Source organism: Cherax quadricarinatus, chromosome 27 (genome assembly GCF_038502225.1).
Source record: "Cherax quadricarinatus isolate ZL_2023a chromosome 27, ASM3850222v1, whole genome shotgun sequence".
Classification (NCBI taxonomy): Eukaryota; Metazoa; Arthropoda; class Malacostraca; order Decapoda; family Parastacidae; genus Cherax; species Cherax quadricarinatus.
In genome coordinates, this window is record NC_091318.1 from 17,842,638 (window position 1) to 17,866,395 (window position 23,758).

Genomic DNA, 23,758 nt, shown 5'->3' on the forward strand with positions numbered 1-23,758 from the left:
ATTGGCTCAGCTAACGATGAAAAACTAGGTTAAGGACATTCGTCCCATGGAAAGCCAGTGTGCCATTGTTTACAAGCCAGCGTACATGAGATACAGTGGACCCCCCGCATAGCGACCTTAATCCGTGCAAGAGGGCTGGCTGTTATGCGAAATGTTCGGTATGCGAATGAATTTTCCCCATAAGAAATAATGGAAATCAAATTAATCCGTGCAAGACACCCAAAAGTATGAAAAAAAAATTTTTACCACATGAAATATACATTTTCCTACACACAAAGAGAAGGATACATGCACAATAGTAGAGTAGTACATGCACAATATATATTGTGCATGTACTACTCTACTAAATGAAGAATAAATGACACTTACCTTTATTGAAGATGCAGCAATGACTGATGAGACACTGTGTCCTGGGAGTGCCTTTTCCTCCTGAGTACTGTAGGTCCTGTTTGGTATTTTCTTCCAGAACAGGCCTTATTACACTGTGTATGTCACTACGATTCTTAAATCTCTCAAACCAACCTTTGCTGGCTCTAAATTCACCAATATGAGCACTAGTTCCAGGCATTTTCCCTGTTCACCTGGGTGTTAGTCGACTGGTGTGGGTTGCATCCTGGGAGACAAGATTAAGGACCCCAATGGAAATAAGTTAGACAGTCTTCGATGACACTGACTTTTTTGGGCTATCCTGGGTGGCAAATCCTCTGGGGGTTAATTGTTTCTTGGTATTCTCAATAAGCCACACCAACAACGGTGCTACAGCAGCAGCAGCAGCTGACGGTGGTACAGCAGCAACAGACGATGCTACAGCAGCAGCAGACGATGCTACAGCAGCAACTGACGATGTTACAGCAGCAGCAGACGATGTTACAGCAGCAACTGACGATGTTACAGCAGCAGCAGACGATGTTACAGCAGCAGCAGACGATGCTACAGCAGCAGCAGCAGCTGACAGTGGTACAGCAGCAACAGACGATGCTACAGCAGCAGCAGACGATGCTACAGCAGCAGCAGACGATGCTACAGCAGCAGCAGACGATGCTACAGCAGCAGCAGACGATGCTACAGCAGCAGCAGACGATGCTACAGCAGCAGCAGACGATGCTACAGCAGCAGCAGACGGTACTACAGCAGCAGGAGCAGCTGACGGTGGTACAGCAGCAGCAGCTGACAGTGCAGCAGCAGCTGACAGTGCAGCAGCAGCTGACAGTGCAGCAGCAGCTGACAGTGCAGCAGCAGCTGACAGTGCAGCAGCAGCTGACGGTGGTACAGCAGCAGCAGCAGCTGTACCACCAATAGTAGCGATGGTTGATTGGGGTTGATTATACAACCTGGCCAGCTCGGAGACACGCACTCCACTTTCATACTTATCAATGATCTTTTTCTTCATCTCCATAGTAATTCTCACCCTTATTGCTGTAGGGTTGGCACTAGAAGCTTTCTTGGGGCCCATGGTCACTTATTTTCCAGAAAAAATCACCAAAAACACTGTAATAATACGAAATGTTCCGATTGTATGCTTGGATGTTACCGCGGAGGCTGGCTGGTAAACAATGCCACCGGCGGAACATGTGAGCGTGGCTCAGGCCGCACATTGGATGCGTCTCGGACGAAGGGCGCTGAGCGGGTTTTTGGGCGGTATGCGAGGCAAAATTTTAGCGATCAAAGCGTCCGGTATGCGGATTGTCCGTTATGCAAGGCGTCCGGTATGCGGGGGTCCACTGGTATATGTATTTTGTATTATTCCATTGTTTTTAGTGCTTGTAACTGCTAAATAAGCCACCATGGGCCCAAATAAAGTTTTTAGTGCCAGCCCTCTGATAAAGAAGGAAAGAAACACAATAAAATTCAAGAAAAAACTCATAGCAAAGTGGAGGAGGAAGAAAGAGGGGAGAATGTGCCTTCTGCAGTGATTCAGTGATTCTACGATATGTACAATACTAGAGCAGCAGGTATCAATAAAGGCTATAGTGCCAGCCAGCGATAAAGTGTAGAATTAACAGTGTAGCAAGTAAGTTAAGCGAGTAAGCGATAGAAAAACGACACGAAAGGAACTCTCCAATGTTGTTGGATGTGTATTGAGCTGCTGAACATAATGCCGGCTTGCTATCTTCCACCACCCTAAACCTCTGCCAGCATCTCCTCCATCAAACTAATTAAACTAACATCTCCTCCAAGGTAAGTGTAAATATAAAAGTGTAAGTATAAAAGTAAATATAAGTGTAAATATAAAAGGATCCCAATGGAAATAAGTAAGTCGCTCTGACTTTTTTGGGTTATCCTAGGTACCTTACACATATGCTGCTATGTATGATGATCTATGTACACAACTGTATTTGTGTATACCTGAATAACCTTATTTATAAATTAAAATGTAAATCTTTCTTATTTATAAATTAAAATATAAATATTTCTTATTTATAAACTACATACACTGTTTAAGTGTGATAGTGTTGGTGGGTTCTGCTGGTGTCTCCACCACCACCACTATGTACAGCTTCTCTCAGTGGCCCCTATAAACCAACAACAATACTTCCATCACTTTACTCCTCTCATACATTATGACATATTTTATTCAGTCTAGAGAATATATCATGTTTCTATATTATTAATATTGGTTATTATGTCATATTAAATGAATTGTGATAGATAAATAAGCCATAGAGATGATATTAGCATCATATTCAAGCATAATAAACTCGTCTCCCTCTTGCCTCCTACGTGTCTTCCATACACCAACAAGAGTCTATAAAGGTAAGTGTAATGTTAAATGTTCATTCATCCATTTTTTTAGTGTTTTATATTTATTTGTCATTGTTTTCTTTATGTATATCTATATTTAATCTTTAAAAAAAATAGCTTTTGTTAATACTTTTGGCTGTCTGAAACGTATTAATTGGATTTCCATTATTTCTCATGGGAAAATTAATTTGGCTAAAGGCAAAATCAGTTAAAGGCAAGCTCTCTGGAATGGAATGATGCCTTTACCCGAGGGTCCACTGTATTCTGATAATTATACTTATGTGTACTTATACCTAAATATACTTGCACACTGTGCTGGCATGCAGGTACACATTAACCCTTTCAGGGTCGAGAGGCCCTCTCCTGAACTTGTTCTCAGGGTTGAAAATTTTTCAGAAAAAAAATGTTTTTCTTATGAAATGATAGAGAATCTTTTCCCGATCGTAATGACACCAAAAGTATGAAATTTAATGGAAAACTTACGGAATTATGCTCTCGCGAAGTTAGCGGTCTCGACGATGTTCACGCATCGGTGATTTCGGCAACTTTGAGCCCTATGTTCAGCCAATTTCAGTGTACTAGTCCACAAAAATCATATCTATTTCACTAGAACTTCATTTTTTCTATAGAATGAGTACAAGAAACCACCCATTTACCGATTTCAACTATCCAATAAAATGGTCTGAAATTGGCAATTTTGCCAATTTCACACAAATTTCAGAAGATGTCAATTTCCAAATAGGGTCCAGAATAAACAAGACAGACATTCCTGGCACTAAAATAACATTTTCTCTGTTCATTAGTCACATCCCCAGGCCTCTCTTACATCTCTTTTGCTTTCCACTTTGAATTTTTATTCTCACAAAAAATAGAAGATTTACTGTTATGCAGACTACTACATTAGTGTAGAAATGGTATTAATAATATCAGTGTACTTGTGAAACAATATTAGACTCACCAGTTGACGTGTATTGGACACTTGGCATGATTTGTTTACTATGAACTTTGGTAAAAATCGAACATTTCTGCTACTTTGGGCTCAATTTCAAGGTACTTTTCTTTATGAAAGTAATCAAAATCATCTCAATTTCTGTAATACATCTTCCATTCTATAAAATGAGACCAGGAAAACTAAAATACAATCATAAATACCATACGAAAGTACACTGCAAAGTCGCTGTTTTAAACCAAAAACACGGTTAGAATTTTTTTTTTCTCATTATGCACTGTGTGCTGCAGGATTTTTTTTATACTGCATACACTGACCACATAGAACCATTCTTTCATATGTAAGCCTACCAGCTTTCTCTCACTAGATTTGAAGGTGCTAAAATTTAGGCGTACTAGTATGTCAATAACCCTAGTGTGTAAGCCGTACTAGTACGTCGGAAACCCTAAAAGGGTTAAGATTAACTAAGCAATGATATATTCAGTGGAAAAAATTACAGTAAACAAATTACAACATGAAGTACAAATGAGTGTATTTCAAATAAGCAACATTAATGTTGTACAAATTTGTACCATAACAATGTATAATATAATCCGATCAAATCGAGTAAAATCAATGATTTGTAGTGCTGAGACAGGTCATATGGTCATTAGATGAGTTACTGTGCATTCAAGAGAATGGAGTATTCTATTAGGTAATGTAATAAAAAAAAAACATAGTTTGATAGGGTCACAGGTTATACATTTATGAGGTTCAGTTATTCAGTATTTAATTAGTTGTGGGTGAGTAAGTGGTTTTTAAGAAGAGTTTTGAATTGATAAAGACAGTACAGTGGACCCCCGGTTAACGATATTTTTTCATTCCAGAAGTATGTTCAGGTGCCAGTACTGACCGAATTTGTTCCCATAAGGAATATTGTGAAGTAGATTAGTCCATTTCAGACCCCCAAACATACACGTACAAATGCGCTTACATAAATACACTTACATAATTCGTCGCATTGGGAGGTGATCGTTAAGCGGGGGTCCACTGTATTTCTTTAACCTTTTGAGGGTTTTGGCCGTACTAGTACGGCTTACGACCCAGGGTTTTTGAAGTACTAGTACGCCTAAATTCTAGCGCCCTCAAATCTAGTGGGAGAAAGCTGGTAGGCATACATATGAAAGAATGGGTCTATGTGGTCAGTGTACGCAGTATAAAAAAAATCCTGCAGCACACAGTGCATAATGAGAAAAAAAAAATTTGACCGTGTTTTTGGAATAAAACAGCGACTTTGCACTGTATTTTCGTATGGTATTTATTGTTGTATTCTAGTTTTCATGGTCTCATTTTATAGAATAGAAGACATATTACAGAAATGAGATGATTTTGACTGGTTTTACAATGAAAAGTACCTTGAAATTTAGCTCAAAGTAGCAGAAATGTTCGATTTTTACCAAAGTTCAAAAGTAAACAAATCATGCCAAGCGTCCAATACACGTCAACTGGCAAGTCTAATATTCTTTTGCAAGTGCGCCAATATTATTTATACCATTTTTTACACTAATGCAGTAGTCTGCATAACAGTAAATCTTCTATTTTTTGTGAGAATAAAAATTCAAAGTGGAAAGCAAAAGAATGTAAGAGGGGCCTTGGGACATGATTAATGAACAGAGGCAATGTCATTTTAGTGCCAGGAATGTCTTTCTTGTTTATTCTGGACCCTATTTGTCGACTAGTACAGTAGAATTTTGTCGACTAGTACAATGGAATTGGCCGAAAATAGGGCTCAAAGTGGGCAAAATCGCCGATGCGTAAACATCGCCGAGACGGCTAACTTCGCGAGAGCATAATTCCGTAAGTTTTCCATCAAATTTCATACTTTTGATGTCATTATGATCGGGAAAAGATTCTCTATCTTTTCATGAGAATTTTTTTTTTTTTTTTGAAATTTGGCCGACCCTGAGAACGAGTTTCTGAGAGGGCCTGTCGACCCTCAAAGGGTTAATATTCACAGGTAAAGAATTCCAGATTTTTGGGCCTTTTATGTGCATTGAGTTTTTACATAGTGTGAGATGGACACGGGGAACATCAAAGAGTGATCTGTGCCTTGTGTTATGGTCATGTATTCTGTTGAGGATGGTAAGGAGAAGTTTGAGGGGAGAGTTTATATCCGAGTTTAGAGTTCTATGTATGTAGTAAGCACAATAATAGGTATGGATGTTTTGTACGGTGAGTAAGTTTAGAGTTTTGAATATTGGTGGAGTATGCTGCCTGTAGTGGGAATTTGTTATCATTCTGACTGCAGCCTTTTGTTGGGTAATTAATGGTCTAAGATGTTTTATTTTTGTTGAGCCCCATGCACAAATTCCATAGGTGATATAGGGGTAAATGAGTGAGTCATACAGGGCCAGGAGGGCTGATTGTGGAACATAGTACCATATCTTCGATAGTATGCCTATGGTCTTGGAGAGTTTCTTGGAAATTTGTTGTACATGTGTTTGAAATTTGAGTCTATTATCAAGGTGGATTCCTAAGAATTTTCCCTCTGTGAGCTTTGTGACAGGTGATTCACTTATCATTATGTTAAGAAGAACATCTGCAGTTGTTCCCAAATTGAATAAAGTAGGTTTTGTCAATACTGAGAGTAAGTTTGTTAATCATCATCCAGGTAGATATTTTCTGTAATTCGGTATTTACAGTATTGGCTAGTATGACTGGGCTTGGGTGAGAGAAGACGTATGTAGTGTCGTCTGTGAATAGTGTGGGTTTGAGTAGTTGCGATGCATTTGGTAGTTCGTTTATGTAAATGAGAAAGAGAAGAGGTTCACGGACACTTCCCTGTGGGATACCAACTATAATGGGCTGTGTGGAAGAGTCTGCTCCATTTGTGTACATATATTGGCTTCTGTTGCTAAGGTATGACTTTAGGTAGTTGAGGGAGTGCCCTCTTATACCACAGTGTGATTTTATGTGCAGCAAATCATGATCATGGGTTCGAATCCTCAGCTAGCTGCAGTGTTGTTATTGATATACACCTACCATCTGACTTACGACCTGCTCGACATACATCCACCCGACTTACGACCGTACGTCTGGCAGCAGGGCTGGGCCGGCTGATGCATACCACTGTACGATATTTGACCGCTACTCCCAGCAACAGGCCATGCAGGCAGCATCACTTTGAGTTACCCTGCCCTATCAACAGCATCATACTGTATTAACTGTACTAACTGGACAGTAAATTTCACCATGGCCCCTAAGAGGAAGTCTGACTCTTGCACCGGAGAGTGTGGCAAGAAGGCAAGAAAGGCTCTTACTCTTGACCAGAAGATCAAAGTACAGTGGACCCCCGGTTCGCGATGCTATCGGTATCCGATAAATCCGGTAGCCGATGCATTATATCACCAAAAATTTGCCTCAGTTCCCATTACAAAACCCGGTATGCGATGCGATTCATACAAGACGTGTCCACGTGTGGCCTGAATATGGATAACATTCCATATTATCACTGTTTTTGGTGCTTGTTTCTCCAAAATAAGTCACCATGGGCCCCAAGAAAGCTTCTAGTGCCAACCCTGTGGTAAAAAGGGTGAGAATTAGTAAGGAAATTAAGAAAGATTTTGAAGGGTTTGGGGCTAACTCTGAGAAGCCTATGCCAGTTGTGGAATCCATTGTGCCTACTTCAAAGATTAAGGAAATGTGTGCACAGTGGGTTGAAGTGCAAACCTTTATGGATGAAAATCACCCTAACACAGCTATTGCAAGCCGTGCCGGTGACTCTTACAATGACAATGTTGTAGCCCATTTTAGACAAATCTTAAAGGAACGAGAGGTACAGAGCTCTATGGACAGATATGTTGTGTGACAGAAGTCCAGTGACTCTCAAACTGGTCCTAGTGGCATTAGAAGAAGAAGGGAAGTAACCCCGGAAAAGGACTTGCTACCTCAAGTCCTAATGGAGGGGGACTCCCCTTCTAAACAATAGGTTCAACACTCTCCCCTCCTCCCATCCCATCAATCATCACCAGATATTCATTAAAGGTAAGTGTCAATTATTCTATTGTTATTATTCTATTGTTATTGTTGTTATTGTAATTATTATTTATTATTATTTTTATTATCACACTGGCCGATTCCCACCAAGGCAGGGTGGCCTGAAAAAGAAAAACTTTCACCATCATTTGCTCCATCACTGTCTTGCCAGAAGGGTGCTTTACACTACAGTTTTTAAACTGCAACATTAACACCCCTCCTTCAGAGTGCAGGCACTGTACTTCCCATCTCCAGGACTCAAGTCCGGCCTGCCGGTTTCCCTGAATCCCTTCATAAATGTTACTTTGCTCACACTCCAACAGCACATCAAGTATTAAAAACCATTTGTCTCCATTCACTCCTATCAAACACACTCATGCATGCCTGCTGGAAGTCCAAGCCCCTCGCACACAAAACCTCCTTTACCCCCTCCCTCCAACCTTTCCTAGGCCGACCCCTACCCCGCCTTCCTTCCACTAGACTGATACACTCTTGAAGTCATTCTGTTTCGCTCCATTCTCTCTACATGTCCGAACCACCTCAACAACCCTTCCTCAGCCCTCTGGACAACAGTTTTGGTAATCCCGCAGCTCCTCCTAACTTCCAAACTACGAATTCTCTGCATTATATTCACACCACACATTGCCCTCAGACATGACATCACTGCCTCCAGCCTTCTCCTCGCTGCAACATTCATCACCCATGCTTCACACCCATATAAGAGCGTTGGTAAAACTATACTCTCATACATTCCCCTCTTTGCCTCCAAGGACAAAGTTCTTTGTCTCCACAGACTCCTAAGTGCACCACTCACCCTTTTTCCCTCATCAATTCTATGATTCACCTCATCTTTCATAGACCCATCCGCTGACACGTCCACTCCCAAATATCTGAATACATTCACCTCCTCCATACTCTCTCCCTCCAATCTGATATCCAATCTTTCATCACCTAATCTTTTTGTTATCCTCATAAACTTTACTCTTTTCTGTATTCACTTTTAATTTTCTTCTTTTGCATACCCTACCAAATTCATCCACCAATCTCTGCAACTTCTCTTCAGAATCTCCCAAGAGCACAGTGTCATCAGCAAAGAGCAACTGTGACAACTCCCAATTTATGTGTGATTCTTTATCTTTTAACTCCACGCCTCTTGCCAAGACCCTTGTATTTACTTCTCTTACAACCCCATCTATAAATATATTAAACAACCACGGTGACATCACACATCCTTGTCTAAGGCCCACTTTTACTGGGAAATAATTTCCCTCTTTCCTACATACTCTAACTTTAGCCTCACTATCCTCGTAAAAACTCTTCACTGCTTTCAGTAACCTACCTCCTACACCATACACCTGCAACATCTGCCACATTGCCCCCCTATCCACCCTTTCATATGCCTTTTCCAAATCCATAAATGCCACAAAGACCTCTTTAGCCTTATCTAAATACTGTTCACTTATGTGTTTCACTGTAAACACCTGGTCCACACACCCCCTACCTTTCCTAAAGCCTCCTTGCTCATCTGCTATTGTGGCATGCAAAGAGTACGTAACCTTTATTCGGCGCATGTACACACCCTCATTTACAGGCTATCTCCCCCAACCAGCGAACCAGGTTGCTAAGAGTTGATGATGGGGCCCCGTCGTTCAACTAGTGACCAGGTTCTAGCCAATAAGAAGATGGTTTTGGCAATCGCAGAGGTTATGTGGGTACCGCTCTCCTGTCTGCCCTTGTCATTCCCATTCTAGAGCTGGTTGAAGCACGGTCTGCTATCTTGTGGCTTCTATTTCTGCTTTGCTTACCGTGGAGTGCACTATACTTATCACTGTACATAGTGTACATATTGCTGTTCTAAATTGGTGAAGGATAATATAAGTCTAAACTTTTTCTACTGTGTTTATTTGCTCCCATTACACCCGGGGTAACAGGCCATTTGGAATCCTGGGTTGTAATATGGGTAGCCTGTCCGAGAGTTGAGCTGGACTTAGAGAAACGGTTGAGCTTAGGGTGAAGCTCGTAGCAGGAACATTGTGCAGCTTGCTGTCTGGCATTGCTTTACAAATTTTGCGTGTCAGTTGTTACTAGCCTGTTCGGTGTGGAGAATTTTGCAGTCAGCTTTGCTTGTATGTGTATTCTGCAATTGTACTGTGCATAGCTAAGCGTGTTCTGCAAATTAACATGTTACGTTGGGGTATTCTGCAATCGTACTGTGCATAGCGAATAACTTATGCCACCTAGACGAGTCAGACGTCTGGTGTCGGCATATACTTTGCATAACCTACCTAAATTGTCCCTACAGCGTTGTTGGCAAATTGCTCGTTCCATTGGCATTACATACAAACGCACTCTCACAGCTGCGCAACTGCGTTCACTGATTGCTGACAAACTTATAGAAGAAGAGATGGCACATCAGACTCCTCCCTCTACGGGAGCTAGGGCAAAAGCTACTATGTTCTCGCAGGAGGAAGATGATACACCTACGGAGCAAAATGGTCAGTATAGTGCAGCTGGGTTGTCTCAGGGTGAATCAGCGTCGTTGGCACTTGAGCTGGCAAAAATCAATCTTGAGCAAACTAGGGAACAGAGAGCATTCGCAAGGGAAGAATTTGATAGGGAAAGAGAAAGGAGGCAGTTTTCGCATTCTGTAAATAATTTTAGTTTACAGAAAGCAGTACAGTTTGTTCCCCGCTTCAATGAGGCCGAACCAGAGCAATTTTTCGAAAGCTTCGAAAATCAGGCTCGAGCCTTGAGGTGGCCGGAACAGCATTGGGCATCGTTGGTTCATACAGCATTATTGGGTAAGGCACAAGAATTCACGTCAGTATTAAATGACGTTGAATTTTCTGATTATCAAGTAGTGAAGACCACAGTGTTGGGAGCATATACGTGTATCCCAGCCAAATACCGCAAGAGTTTCAAATTGGGCAGATGACAGCTTGGTCAATCCCTAGTCGACTTTGTGAGACAGCAAACCAAAGCTTTTACCAGCTGGTATAAAGCAAGTGGTGTCTCTACCTTTGAGGAGCTGGTGCAGCTTATTCTGATTGATAACCTGCTGGAGTCTGTGGGACCAGAGATTCGAGTCTTTCTGCAGGATCGTGACTTAACCACTGCATTGGAGGCAGCCAGGTTGGCTGATACCTTCGAAACTAACCGCTCCTTGTCCGAGCGGTCCCGTCTCTCTTTTCAACAGCCTGGCATCAGCAGAGATCGTCAACCTTGGAGAATGAAGTGCCAGCCAGAGGGAGAACGTCTACGTCAGCCAACCAAGTCACCTGGTGAGCCACGCTTCTCAACATATGGTCCACCTGCGGAGAGGCAAACTACTCATGGTGCATCTCGACAACAGTATCCAGAGAGACACCAGCCAGAACGACACCATTTGCAACGTCAACAGGGAGTAAAGGGCAAGCCTGTCGTCTGCTTCAGGTGCAATAAAGTAGGTCCACTACCTAGGTCAAAATCTGGAAATCAGTATTTATTTACGATTATGGATAAAGTAACCAGATACCCTGAAGCAATTCCCATGCGTAGTATTAATACTAAAGCTATTCTCAAAGCTTTAACAAAATTCATTTCTTGTTTTGGCATTCCTAAAACTATTCAAAGTGATCAAGGTACTAACTTCACTGCCAAAGCATTTAGGGAAGTATTAACTAGGTTAGGGATAATCCACAACTTATCCACTGCCTATCATCCTCAGTCCCAAGGCGCCTTGGAAAGATTCCACCAGACATTAAAAACAATGATGAGAAGTTTTTGCATGCACTTCCCTACAGACTGGGATGAATCACTACCTTTGTTGCTGTTCTCAGTACGAGAAACGGTGCAAGAGTCTACAGGGTATAGTCCTTTTGAGCTGATCTTTGGGCACAATGTACGAGGTCCTCTTCAGGTGCTCAAAGAAGGATGGATGGGAGAAGACGTTAGTTCAACACTCTACAATCCGTCTTCAAGGTTGCAGGTGGCACGTCAGTTAGCCAAGGCTAACCTAAAGACAGCTCAAAGCAAGATGAAACAGAGGTATGACAGAAGTGCACAATTCCGCTCCTTCCATCCAGGAGACAAGGTGTTGGTGCAGGAACCTATACCTGGCCACACCTTGAAAGCTAGATTTACGGGACCTATGCAGATTGTAAGTAGATTATCTGATGTAAATTATGTGGTAGCTCCCATTGATAAGACCTCAAAATCTAAAACTTACCACATTTATCAGTTAAAGTACTTCCATACACCAGATAAAGTCCCAGTAATGACTCTGTCCTCTACCTCTGAGGACAACTCTGACTCTTTGCACTCTATCTCTGAAATTAATATTAAACTTTCAAATTCTGTCCTCCTCAAGGATCCTAGCCCTTTAATGGAGAGATTATCTGAAACGCAAGCAACAAATTTAACTGAGCTTCTACAGTCATATCCTAATATTTTTTCGGATGTGCCGAAAAAATGTATGTTAGGTTACCATGATGTAGATGTGGGAAACTCTAAACCAATTAAACTCTCCCCCTACAGAGCTAATCCTGAAAAGCAAAGGCTACTTCAGCAGGAAGTAGAATTTTTGTTAAAGCATGGTTTAGTGGAGGAGTCGTCTAGTCCATGGGCTTCACCGTGCATCCTTGTGAAGAAGGCTGATGGAGGGTTTCGTATGTGTACAGACTACCGTAAGGTGAACGAGGTCACAATTACAGATGCTTACCCTCTTCCTCGTCTGGATGACGTAATTGACTTTGTGGGTAAGGCGATGTTTGTGTCCAAATTAGATCTCCTTAACCCTTTGAGGGTTTTCGTCGTACTAGTACGTTTTACGCGTAGGGTTTTTTGACGTACTAGTACTCATAAATTCTAGCGGCCTCAAATCTAGTGGGAGAAAGCTGGTAGGCCTTCATATGAAAGAATGGGTCTATGTGGTCAGTGTGCACAGTCTAAAAAAAATCCTGCAGCACACAGTGCATAATGAGAAAAAAAAAACTTTGACCATTTTTTTTTAATAAATCAGCGACTTTGCAGTGTATTTTCGTATGGTATTTATTGTTGTATTCTAGTTTTCTTGGTCTCATTTTATAGAATGGAAGACATATTACAGAAATTGAGATGATTTTGACTGGTTTTACAAAGAAAGGTGCCTTGAAATTGAGCTCAAAGTAGCAGAAATGTTCGATTTTTACCAAACTTCAAAAGTAAACAAATCGTGCCAAGCGTCCAATACACGTCAACTGGTGAGTCTAATATTCTTTCACAAGTGCACCAATAATATTTATACCATTTTTTACACTAATGCAGTAGTCTGCATAACAGTAAATCTTATATTTTTTGTGAAAATAAAAATTCAAAGTGGAAAGCAAAAGAATATAAGAGGGGACTTGAGACATGACTAATGACTAGAGGAAATGTCATTTTAGTGCCAGGAATGTCTTTCTTGTTTATTCTGGACCCTATTCCGAAATTGGCATTTTTTGAAATTTGTGTGAAATTGGCAAAATTGCTAAATTCTGACCACTGTACTGGATAGTTGAATTTCATAAATGAGTGGTTTCTTGCATCCATTCGATAGAAAAAATGGAGTTCTAGCGAAATATTCATGTTTTTTGTCGACTAGTACAGTGAAATTGGCCGAAAATGGGGCTCAAAGTGGGCAAAATCGCCGATGCGTAAACATCGCTGAGACCGCTAACTTTGCGAGAGCATAATTCCGTAAGTTTTCTATCAAATTTCAAACTTTTGGTGTCTTTATGATCGGGAAAAGATTCTCTATCTTTTCATAAGAGAAAATAATTTTTTTTTTTTTTTAAATTTGGCCGACCCTGAGAACGAGTTTCGGAGAGGGCCTGTCGACCCTCAAAGGGTTAAAGGCTACTATCAGGTACCTTTGACAGATAAGGCGAAGGAAATCTCTGCCTTCGTAATTCCAGGAGGACATTATCAATACACAGTTACACCCTTCGGAATGAAAAATTCCCCCTCTTCATTCCAGAAACTTATCCATCAGGCTATTAAAGGACTTGAAGGCACGGCAGCGTACCTAGATGATATTGTTGTGGTGTCTGATACTTGGGATCAACACCTACTTAGACTTAAGGCTCTGTTTGAGACCTTTAAGAGTTCCCATTTAACAGTTAATTTATCTAAATCTTCCTTTGGCCAGGCCACTGTCACTTTTCTAGGCCATGAAGTAGGTAGTGGTAAAGTTGCACCTAAACTTGCTAAAGTTCTTTCTATTAAAGATTATCCAGTTCCTCATGATAGGAAATCTCTTCAACGTTTCCTAGGCATGATAGGATTTTACAGAAGATTCTGTAAGAATTTCTCAAATATTGTAGCCCCTCTTACCTCTCTTACCAGTCAAAAAGTTCCCTTTAATTGGACCTCAGACTGTAACACTGCTTTTAATAAAGCAAAAAGACTATTGTGCACTGCACCCATTCTCTTGTCTCCAGACTTCTCCAAACCTTTTTCATTACAGGTTGATGCTTGTGAGTCTGGGGTTGGGGCAGTACTATTACAAATCGGGAACAACGAGTTGCAGCCTGTAGCATACTTTTCAGCCAAGTTCCAGCCACATCAGAGGGCTTACTCTACCATTGAAAAAGAAGCCCTCGCGCTGGTACTGGCTTTGGAGCATTTCGATGTTTATGTGGGCCAGACATCGCAGGTGGTCACAGTCTACAGTGATCACAATCCTCTAGTATATCTCCAAGCCATGAAGAACCACAACACAAGGCTTATGCGCTGGACGCTAAGGCTGCAACCCTATAATCTGTCCATTAAATATATTGCCGGCAAAGAAAATATGTTGGCAGACTCTTTATCTAGAGTATAATATTTTATTTAGGTTAGGATGTTATTTGTGGTAACCCCTTTTCATGCTCTTTTTTTTTATCCCCTGGTGTGGGGTTTTTTTTTTAGTGAGGGGATGCGGGCTACCGTCCGCCTGTATCTTGGACCTATGCTAGCCTGTCTGACTGCTGTCTCACTCTAAGTTTAGGGTTTGGCTTTTGGTCACAAGAAAAGCTGAGCTCTATCTAAGAGTTGGATGGTGGAGAGGAAAGGCGGTCCCATTATTTTGTGCCATGGCGGCACGGTTACCACTGGGAGGTGGCAGCCTAATCCTGAGCCTTCTCGGGGTGGGGGTGTGGCATGCAAAGAGTACGTAACCTTTATTCGGCGCATGTACACACCCTCATTTACAGGCTATCTCCCCCAACCAGCGAACCAGGTTGCTAAGAGTTGATGATGGGGCCCCGTCGTTCAACTAGTGACCAGGTTCTAGCCAATAAGAAGATGGTTTTGGCAATCGCAGAGGTTATGTGGGTACCGCTCTCCTGTCTGCCCTTGTCATTCCCATTCTAGAGCTGGTTGAAGCACGGTCTGCTATCTTGTGGCTTCTATTTCTGCTTTGCTTACCGTGGAGTGCACTATACTTATCACTGTACATAGTGTACATATTGCTGTTCTAAATTGGTGAAGGATAATATAAGTCTAAACTTTTTCTACTGTGTTTATTTGCTCCCATTATACCCGGGGTAACAGGCCATTTGGAATCCTGGGTTGTAATAGCTATCCTATTCTCCGTCTTACTCTTAATTCTTTCAATAATAACTCTACCATAAACTTTACCAAGTATACTCAACAGACTTATTCCCCTATAATTTTTGCACTCTCTTTTGTCCCCTTTGCCTTTATACAGAGGAACTATGCATGCTCTCTGCCAATCCCTAGGTACCTTACCTTCTTCCATACATTTATTAAATAATTACACCAACCACTCCAAAACTATATCCCCACCTGCTTTTAACATTTCTATCTTCATCCCATCAATCCCGGCTGCATTACCCCCTTTCATTTTACCTACTGCCTCACGAACTTCCCCCACACTCACAACTGGCTCTTCCTCACTCCTACAAGATGTTATTCCTCCTTGCCCTATACACGATATCACAGCTTCCCTATCTTCATCAACGTTTAACAATTCCTTGAAATATTCCCTCCATCTTCCCAATACCTCTAACTCTCCATTTAATAACTCTCCTCTCCTATTTTTAACTGACAAATCCATTTGTTCTCTAGGCTTCCTTAACTTGTTAATCTCACTCCAAAACTTTTTCTTATTTTCAACAAAATTTGTTGATAACATCTCACCCACTCTCTCATTTGCTCTCTTTTTACATTGCTTCACCACTCTCTTAACCTCTCTCTTTTTCTCCATATACTCTTATTCTATTGCATTAAACTTAATATTTCATGTGCTAAAAGTTTTTTTTTCATACTTTTGGGTGTCTTGCACGGATTAATTTGATTTCCATTATTTCTTATGGGGAAAATTGATTCGCTTTCTGATAATTTTGGTTTACGATGAGCTCTCAAAAGCATTTCGGGATCTCCACCTCTCCCATTCCACTGTGTCAACAATACTTAAGGATAAAGACCATATCAAAGAAGCAGTGAAATCTTTGGCCCCTATGACATCGACAGTTATCACAAAGAAACGTGAAGGCCCAATTGCCGAGATGAAAAAAAAGGTCAGTGTTTGGTTAGAAGATTATCGGCAGAAAAAAGTGGATGTGATGCTTTCTGAAGTGCAAAAAAAAGCAAAGAGTTTGTTTAACATGTTGAAACAACGTGCTGGTGAGGGATATAATCAAGAATTCATTGCAAGTGATGGGTGGTTTAGGAGATTTCGTCAGTGATACCAAATTCATTATGTGGTAGCGAAAGGTGAGGCAGCTACTTGTGATGAAGAAGGTGCAAAAAACTTTGTTGCTGAGTTAGATCATTTAATAAAAGAAGAAGAGTATTTGCCAGAACAAATATTTAACGTTGATGAAACTGGCCTGTACTGGAAAAAAATGGCTTAAGGAACGTATGTATCTAAGGAAGTGAAGAGTGTGTCAGGGCATAAGGTTATGAAACAAAGGGTTTCACTGCTGCCTGGGGGGAATATTGCTGGTTTCAAATTAAAACCCTTCTTAATTTACATGGCCGAGAATCCCGTGCTCTCAAAAACGTAAACAAGCATACACTCCCAGTGCATTATTGATACAATCGTAAGGCATGGATGACAATGGCCTTATTCGAGGATTGGTTTTTAAACTGTTTCATCCCAGCTGCATGCCAGTACTGTCAGGACAAAGGAGTCCCTTTCAAAATTCTTTTAGTTTTAGACAATGTGCCTTCCCACCCTCCTCACTTGGACGATCTAGACCCTAATGTACGAATGGTGTTTATGCCTCCCAACACCACCCCACTCATACAACCCATGGATCAGGGGGTTATTTCAACATTTAAAGCATACTATCTGCGCATATCTTTTGATCAAGCTATCGAGGCCATTGATTCAGACCCAGAACTAACTCTAAGAGATTTTTGGAAGGAGAATAACATTTATCAGTGCATCAAAAACATAGCAAAATCATGGGAGTCTGTCACAGCTAAGTGTATGAACGGCGTCTGGAAGCAGTGTAATGCCCGGTTTCCTCAAGATTTTCATGGCTTCGACAGCGAAGAAGAGTTAAGCGTGGTGAGAGGTGTGATTTTAAAACTGGCTAACTCGAACTTGAATGTGATGTGGATGAGATTGAAGAACTTTTGACAGAAGTTCAAGAGTTAACGAATGAAGAACTCCTGATAACAGAAGAAGAAAGAAAAGCAGGACAAAGACAGAGAGAAGACAAACAAAAAGAAGAGGAGCCAGAAAGGAGGTCCTCGGTGAATGAATTATCACAGTGTTTTTCATTGATAAACCAAGGGCTACGAAAATTGGAGAATATGGACCCTAACATTGAAAGGTTTGTCAATACTGAGAGAATCGTACAGGATGCAATGCGTCCATACAGAGACATTTATAATGAAAAGAAAAAAAAAGGAAAATTCAAACAAATCTCTGTATGTTTATCAAGAAGAGTGCTCCCCCACCTCCTCGCACCCCTACCCCTTCAGAGGAAGAAAGCATAGACGATCCCCAACCAAGCACTAGTGGGCTGTAAATGTGTCCCAATCCTTATTTGTATTTCATTTATACTGTATTTCAATATTTTGTACTTTTCTGTTAATGCAGTTTCATTTATACTGTATTTCAATATTTTGAACTTTTCTGTGCATTCAGTTTCTTACATTTGAAGTGAATTCGAACATTGTTCTGTATGAAAATGTTCTCAGAAATAAATAAATGTTTATGCTGTACACAGTGTTTCTCCTAAACCTTACAGTATAAAATATAGTACTAAAAAGTAAAGTAAAAAAGGAGATACCAAAATGAAACAATAAAATAAAATCGTTACAATAACTGTGATGTTGATATTCAGTGGTAAGGTTCGACTTACATCCATTTTGACTTACGACTGGTTGGTGGGAACCAAGCTTGGTCATAAGTCAGATGGTAGGTGTATATTATTGGAATACAGTATAATGTTGAGCATTGGTGAAAGTAGTTTACAGAATGAGAATGCTACAATATGGTGTAAGACAGTATAGTTTTGTGCAGGTATTTATACTAAGTTATGTATGAACTTTGGGTATTTAAATTTTGAAGTGTTAAGATTTAGGTAATAGGGAGATGTTAATTTAAGTATTGAGTATTTAATATTTAGTTTAGTTTAAGAAGATGGTTTTTGAGAAGAGACTTAAATTGATGTTCAGACCAGGTTACTTTAGTATTTACTGGAAATGAGTTCCAAATTTTGGGGCCCTTTATGTGCATAGAGTTCTTACATAGTGTGGTGTGGACACGGGGTACATCAAAAAGTGATGTGTCTTGTGTTATGGTCGTGCGTCCTATTAAGGTTGGTAAGGAGAAGTTTGAGTGAAGGGTTTATGTTTGAGTATAGTGTATTATGTATGTAGTAGGAGCAAGAATAATTATGGATGTTCTTTGCAGTGAGTAGTTTTAGACTTGAATATTGGTGGAGTATAATTTCTGGAGTGAAAATTTGTTATCATTCTGACTGCAGCCTTTTGCTGGGATATTAGTGGTCTTAGGTGATTTAATGTTGTTGATCCCCATGCACAAATTCCATAGGTGAGATAAGGGTAGATGAGTGAGTGACACAGTGCAAGGAGAGCTGATTGTGGAACATAGTACAATGGACCCTCGACTTACGAACTGCTCCCAACTCGAACAATTATGTAAGTATATTTTTGTAAGTACTTTTGTAAGTGTATTTGTGGGGGTCTGAAACGGACTAATCTAATTTACATTATTCCTTATGGGAGCAAATTCGTTCGGTAACAGCACTCGAACAGCCTTCTTGAACAAATTAAGTTCGTAAGTCGGGGGTCCACTGTACCGTATCTTTGATAGTATGCCTACTGTCTTAGAGATTTTCTTTGAAATTTGTTGTATATGGGTCTGGAATTTAAGGCTACTGTCAAGGTGGATTCCTAGGAATTTTCCCTCTGTGCGTCTTGTGATGGGTGATCCGTTTAGCGTTATGTTAGGTAGAACATTTGTGGCTCTATTTCCAAACTGAATGAAATAGGTTTTGTCAGTATTGAGTGTAAACTTGTTAGTCATCATCCAGGTAGATATTTTTTGCAATTCAGCATTAACAGTGTTGGCCAGTATGACTGAATTTGGATGGGAGAAGACGTATGTAGTGTCATCTGCAAATAATATGGGTCTGAGTAGCTGTGATGCCAAGGACACTTCCTTGTGGGGCCCCAACTTTAACTGGTTGTGTGGAAGAGTTAGCTCCATTTGTGTACACATACTGGCTTCTGTTACTAAGGTATGACTTTAGGTAGTTGAGGGAGTGCCCTCTTATACCATCGTGTGTTAATTTAATTTGCAGAAAATCGTGGTCAACTGTATCAAAAACTTTACGTAAATCAATAAAGATTCCTAGCGGGACTTCTTCTCGAGAGCGGTGTATATTTTATTTATTTATTTATTTATTTATTTATTTATTTATTTATTTATTCATTCATTTTTTATTTGGACATGATACATAGTTGTACAAAGAAATAAAGTGATTGGGTGTACATGCCAATAGCCCCTTGTATGCAGAGCATTATGGGCTGGCTTAAAATTAACCTAAGATTAACTAAGCAATGATTTATTCAGTGGTAAAAATTACAGTAAACAAATCACAACATGAAGTACAAATGAGTATTTCAGATATGAAGCATTAAAGTTGTACAAATTTGTAGCATAACAATGTATAATATAATCGAAGCAGATCGAGTAAAATCAATGATTTGTAGGGCAGAATTCACAAACACAATGAGTAACTGCATGTTGCTACCAACAGTAACAAAACCTACAAGAGTTACGGAGACTAGTGTTTCCCTACTTGACCACATCTGGACCAACACTATATCCCCTTTAAAATCAGGCATAATTACAGATAATACCACAGACCACTACCCTACTTTCCTCATAACAACTCTTGGTAAATTACCCCAAGACACTACTAAAGTCACCTTCAGACTTCACAATGAGGCAGCCATTAATAACTTCACAACAGCAGTAACAAACATTGACTGGCACACTGAGCTAGAAATCTATTCAGATATTGATGAATGTATTAATAATTTTCTAAAAAAGACCCAATACCTCTATAACAAGCACTGCCCTAAAAAACTAAAGAGATGACAGCTAAGAGACTGAACAGTCCCTGGCTAACACCCAGCATTCTCAAATCCATAAATACAAAACACCGATATGAAAAACAGTACAGAATGGGTCACATAACCAGAGACCAAACAAAACGTTACTCCTCAATCCTAACCTGCCTGATAAGAAGGGCAAAAAAATTGTATTATGGGAGCAGATTATCCAACTTACGAGGTGATATAAAAAAGACCTGGAAAACCCTATCAGAAATTCTGGGAACAAAAAAGATATCACGAAATAGCGAGATAAAATTAGCAAAATCAGATGAACCCCAACTCCCACCAACAGAAACAGCAAACAGACTCAATGATTTCTTCTCCCAAGCTCAGATACCCCACCAAATGACTACCTCACTGGCAACTACCCGAACACACTGTTCCTAGCTCCGACAAACCCATACAAAGTCTCCCTTATTATCAACGCACTAAAAAACAAGGCAGGAGATTTAAATACCTTACCACCCTTTATATACAAAAGTGTCACAAGTGCTATCACCAATCATTGCAACACTCTTTAACAAATCCACTGAATCCTCCACCTTCCCTACAGTTCTCAAAATAGCAAGGGTCACCCCGATCCATAAAGGAGGAGACCAAACAGAGTTGAACAACTATAGGCCAATATCCAACTTACACCCTCTCTCAAAAATCTTTGAAAAATTAATTCATAAACGAATCTACTCCTACCTCATCTCCCAAAACATACTCAATTTGGATTCAGGCCTAATAAAAATACTAATGATGCTATTATACACATGCTAGAACATATATACACTGCAATAGAGAAAAAAGAAGTCCCACTGGGGATCTTCATTGACTTATGTAAAGCTTTTACTACAGTTGACCATGACTTGCTCCACATAAAATTGTCACACTATGGTATAAGAGGGCACTCCCTCAACTACCTCAATTCATACCTCAGCAACAGAAGCCAATATGTGTACGCAAATGGGGCAAACTCTTCCGCACACCCAATTACAGTTGGTGTCCTACAGGGAAGTGTCCTTGGCCCTCTTCTCTTTCTCCTATACATAAATGACCTACCAAATGCTTCGCAATTACTCAAACCCACACTATTTGCAGATGACACTATATACGTCTTCTCTCACCTGAGCCCAGTCATGCTAGCCAATACTGTAAATACCGAATTATGGAAAATATCTACCTGGATGAGGACTAACAAACTTACACTAAACATTGACAAAACCTACTTCATTCAGTTTATTAACAGAGCTACAGATGTCCCTCTTAACATAATGATAAAAGGATCACCTATCACAAAGATAACAGAGGGAAAATTCTTAGGAATCCACCTTGATAACAGACTCAAATTTCATACACATATACAACAAATTTCTAAGAAAATTTCCAAGACCGTAGGCATACTATCGAAGATACGGTACTATGTTCCACAGTCAGCCCTCCTGGCCCTATATCACTCTCTTATTTACCCCTATCTCACCTATGGAATTTGTGCATGGGGCTCAACAACCATTAACCATCTCAGACCACTAATTACCCAACAAAAGGCTGCAGTCAGAATGATAACAAATTCCCACTACAGGCAGCACACTCCACCAATATTCAAAACACTAAACCATACAAAACCATACAAAACATCCATACTTATTACTGCACCTATTACATACATAGAACACTTAACTCTGAGATTAACCCTCCCCTCAAACATCTCCTTTCCAACCTCAACAGAACACATGACCATAACAAAAGGCACGGATCACTCTTTGATGTTCCTCGTGTCCATCTCATGCTATGCAAAAACTCAATGCACATAAAAGGCCCTAAAATCTGGAATTCATTACCTGTAAATATAAAAGAAACACTACCTGTTTATAAATTCAAGTCTCTTCTCAAAGATCACTTACTCACCCAAAACCAAATAAATACTGAATAACTGAACCTTATAAATTGTATATCTTAAATGTTTCTCACAATTATATCACATAAATGTTAAACCTAAGACCCAATCTAACTTTGTTATTTTTTAAATACACTACCTAACAGAATACTCCATTCTACTGAATGTACAGTAATGCATGCAACCATATGACCTGTCTTTGTAATACTCATTTGTGCTTTATTGTTATCTGTTTACAATAATGTTTTATCACTGATTACATCATTGCTTAGTTAATCTTAAGTTAATTTTAAGTCAGCCCATAATGCAATGCATACAAGTGGCTTTGGCATGCTGCTCTTACCTGTATTTTTTTGTACCTCTGTATGTTCAAATTATAAAATAAATAAATAAATAAATAAATAAATAAATATGGTCATTACCTAATAGAATACTCCATTCATGAGAATGGAGTACAGTGGACCCCCGCATACCGTTGGCATCACATAACGTTAAATCCGCATACCAATACATTTTATCGCTAAGATTTTGCCTCGCATACCGCTAAAAACCCGCTCAACACTATTCGTCCGAGACGCGTCTATGTGAGGCCTGAGCCAGCCTCACATGTTCCACCGGTGGCATTGTTTACCAGCCAGCCTCCGCGGTAACATCCAAGCATACAATCGGAACATTTCGTATTATTACAGCGCTTTTGGTGATTTTATTTGCAAAATAAGTGACCATGGGCCCCAAGAAAGCTTCTAGTGCCAACCCTGTGGTAAAAAGGGTGAGAAATATTATCAAAATACTGTGGTACCATGGTCAACTGCTGATGCTGCTGCTGCTGTAGCATTGTCAGCTGCTGCTGCTGCTGTAGCACCGTCAGCTGCTGCTGCTGCTGTACCACCGTCAGCTGCTGCTGCTGCTGTAGTACCGTCTGCTGGTGCTGTAGCACCGTCTGCTGCTGCTGTAGCACTGTCAGCTGCTGCTGCTGCTGTAGCACCATCAGCTGCTGCTGCTGCTGTACCACCGTCAGCTGCTGCTGCTGCTGTAGTACCGTCTGCTGCTGCTGTAGCACCGTCTGCTGCTGCTGTAGCACTGTCAGCTGCTGCTGTAGCACTGTCAGCTGCTGCTGCTGCTGCTGTAGCACTGTCAGCTGCTGCTGCTGCTGCTGTAGCACTGTCAGCTGCTGCTGCTGCTGCTGTAGCACCGTTGTTGGTGTGGCTTATTGAGAATACCAAGAAACAATTAACCCCAGAGGGTTAGCCACCCAGGATAACCCAAAAAAGTCAGTGTCATCGAAGACTGTAACTTATTTCCATTGGGGTCCTTAATCTTGTCTCCCAGGATGCAACCCACACCAGTCGACTAACACCCAGGTGAACAGGTAAAAATGCCTGGAACTAGTGCTCATATTGGTGAATTTAAAGCCAGCAAAGGTTGGTTTGAGAGATTTAAGAATCGTAGTGGCATACACAGTGTGATAAGGCCTGTTCTGGAAGAAAATGCCAAACAGGACCTACAGTACTCAGGAGGAAAAGGCACTCCCAGGACACAGTGTCTCATCAGTCATTGCTGCATCT

General features: G+C 40.5%; 1 protein-coding gene and 1 long non-coding RNA gene across 2 annotated transcripts in view; both read right to left on the bottom strand.

Annotated features, from left to right (window-relative positions):
* Window positions 1-23,378, bottom strand: part of LOC138853277 (uncharacterized) — a 341,333-nt gene extending 317,955 nt beyond the window's left edge. The window contains exon 1 of the mRNA XM_070089051.1: window positions 21,286-23,378. Coding sequence (XP_069945152.1) covers window positions 22,897-23,181 — 285 coding nt within the window. The 5' untranslated portion in view covers window positions 23,182-23,378 and the 3' untranslated portion in view covers window positions 21,286-22,896. The remainder of the gene's footprint in view (window positions 1-21,285) is intronic.
* The window catches only part of LOC138853278 (uncharacterized), a 153,100-nt gene that overhangs the window by 113,112 nt on the left and 16,230 nt on the right, over window positions 1-23,758 (bottom strand). The gene's annotated exons all lie outside the window — the stretch shown is intronic.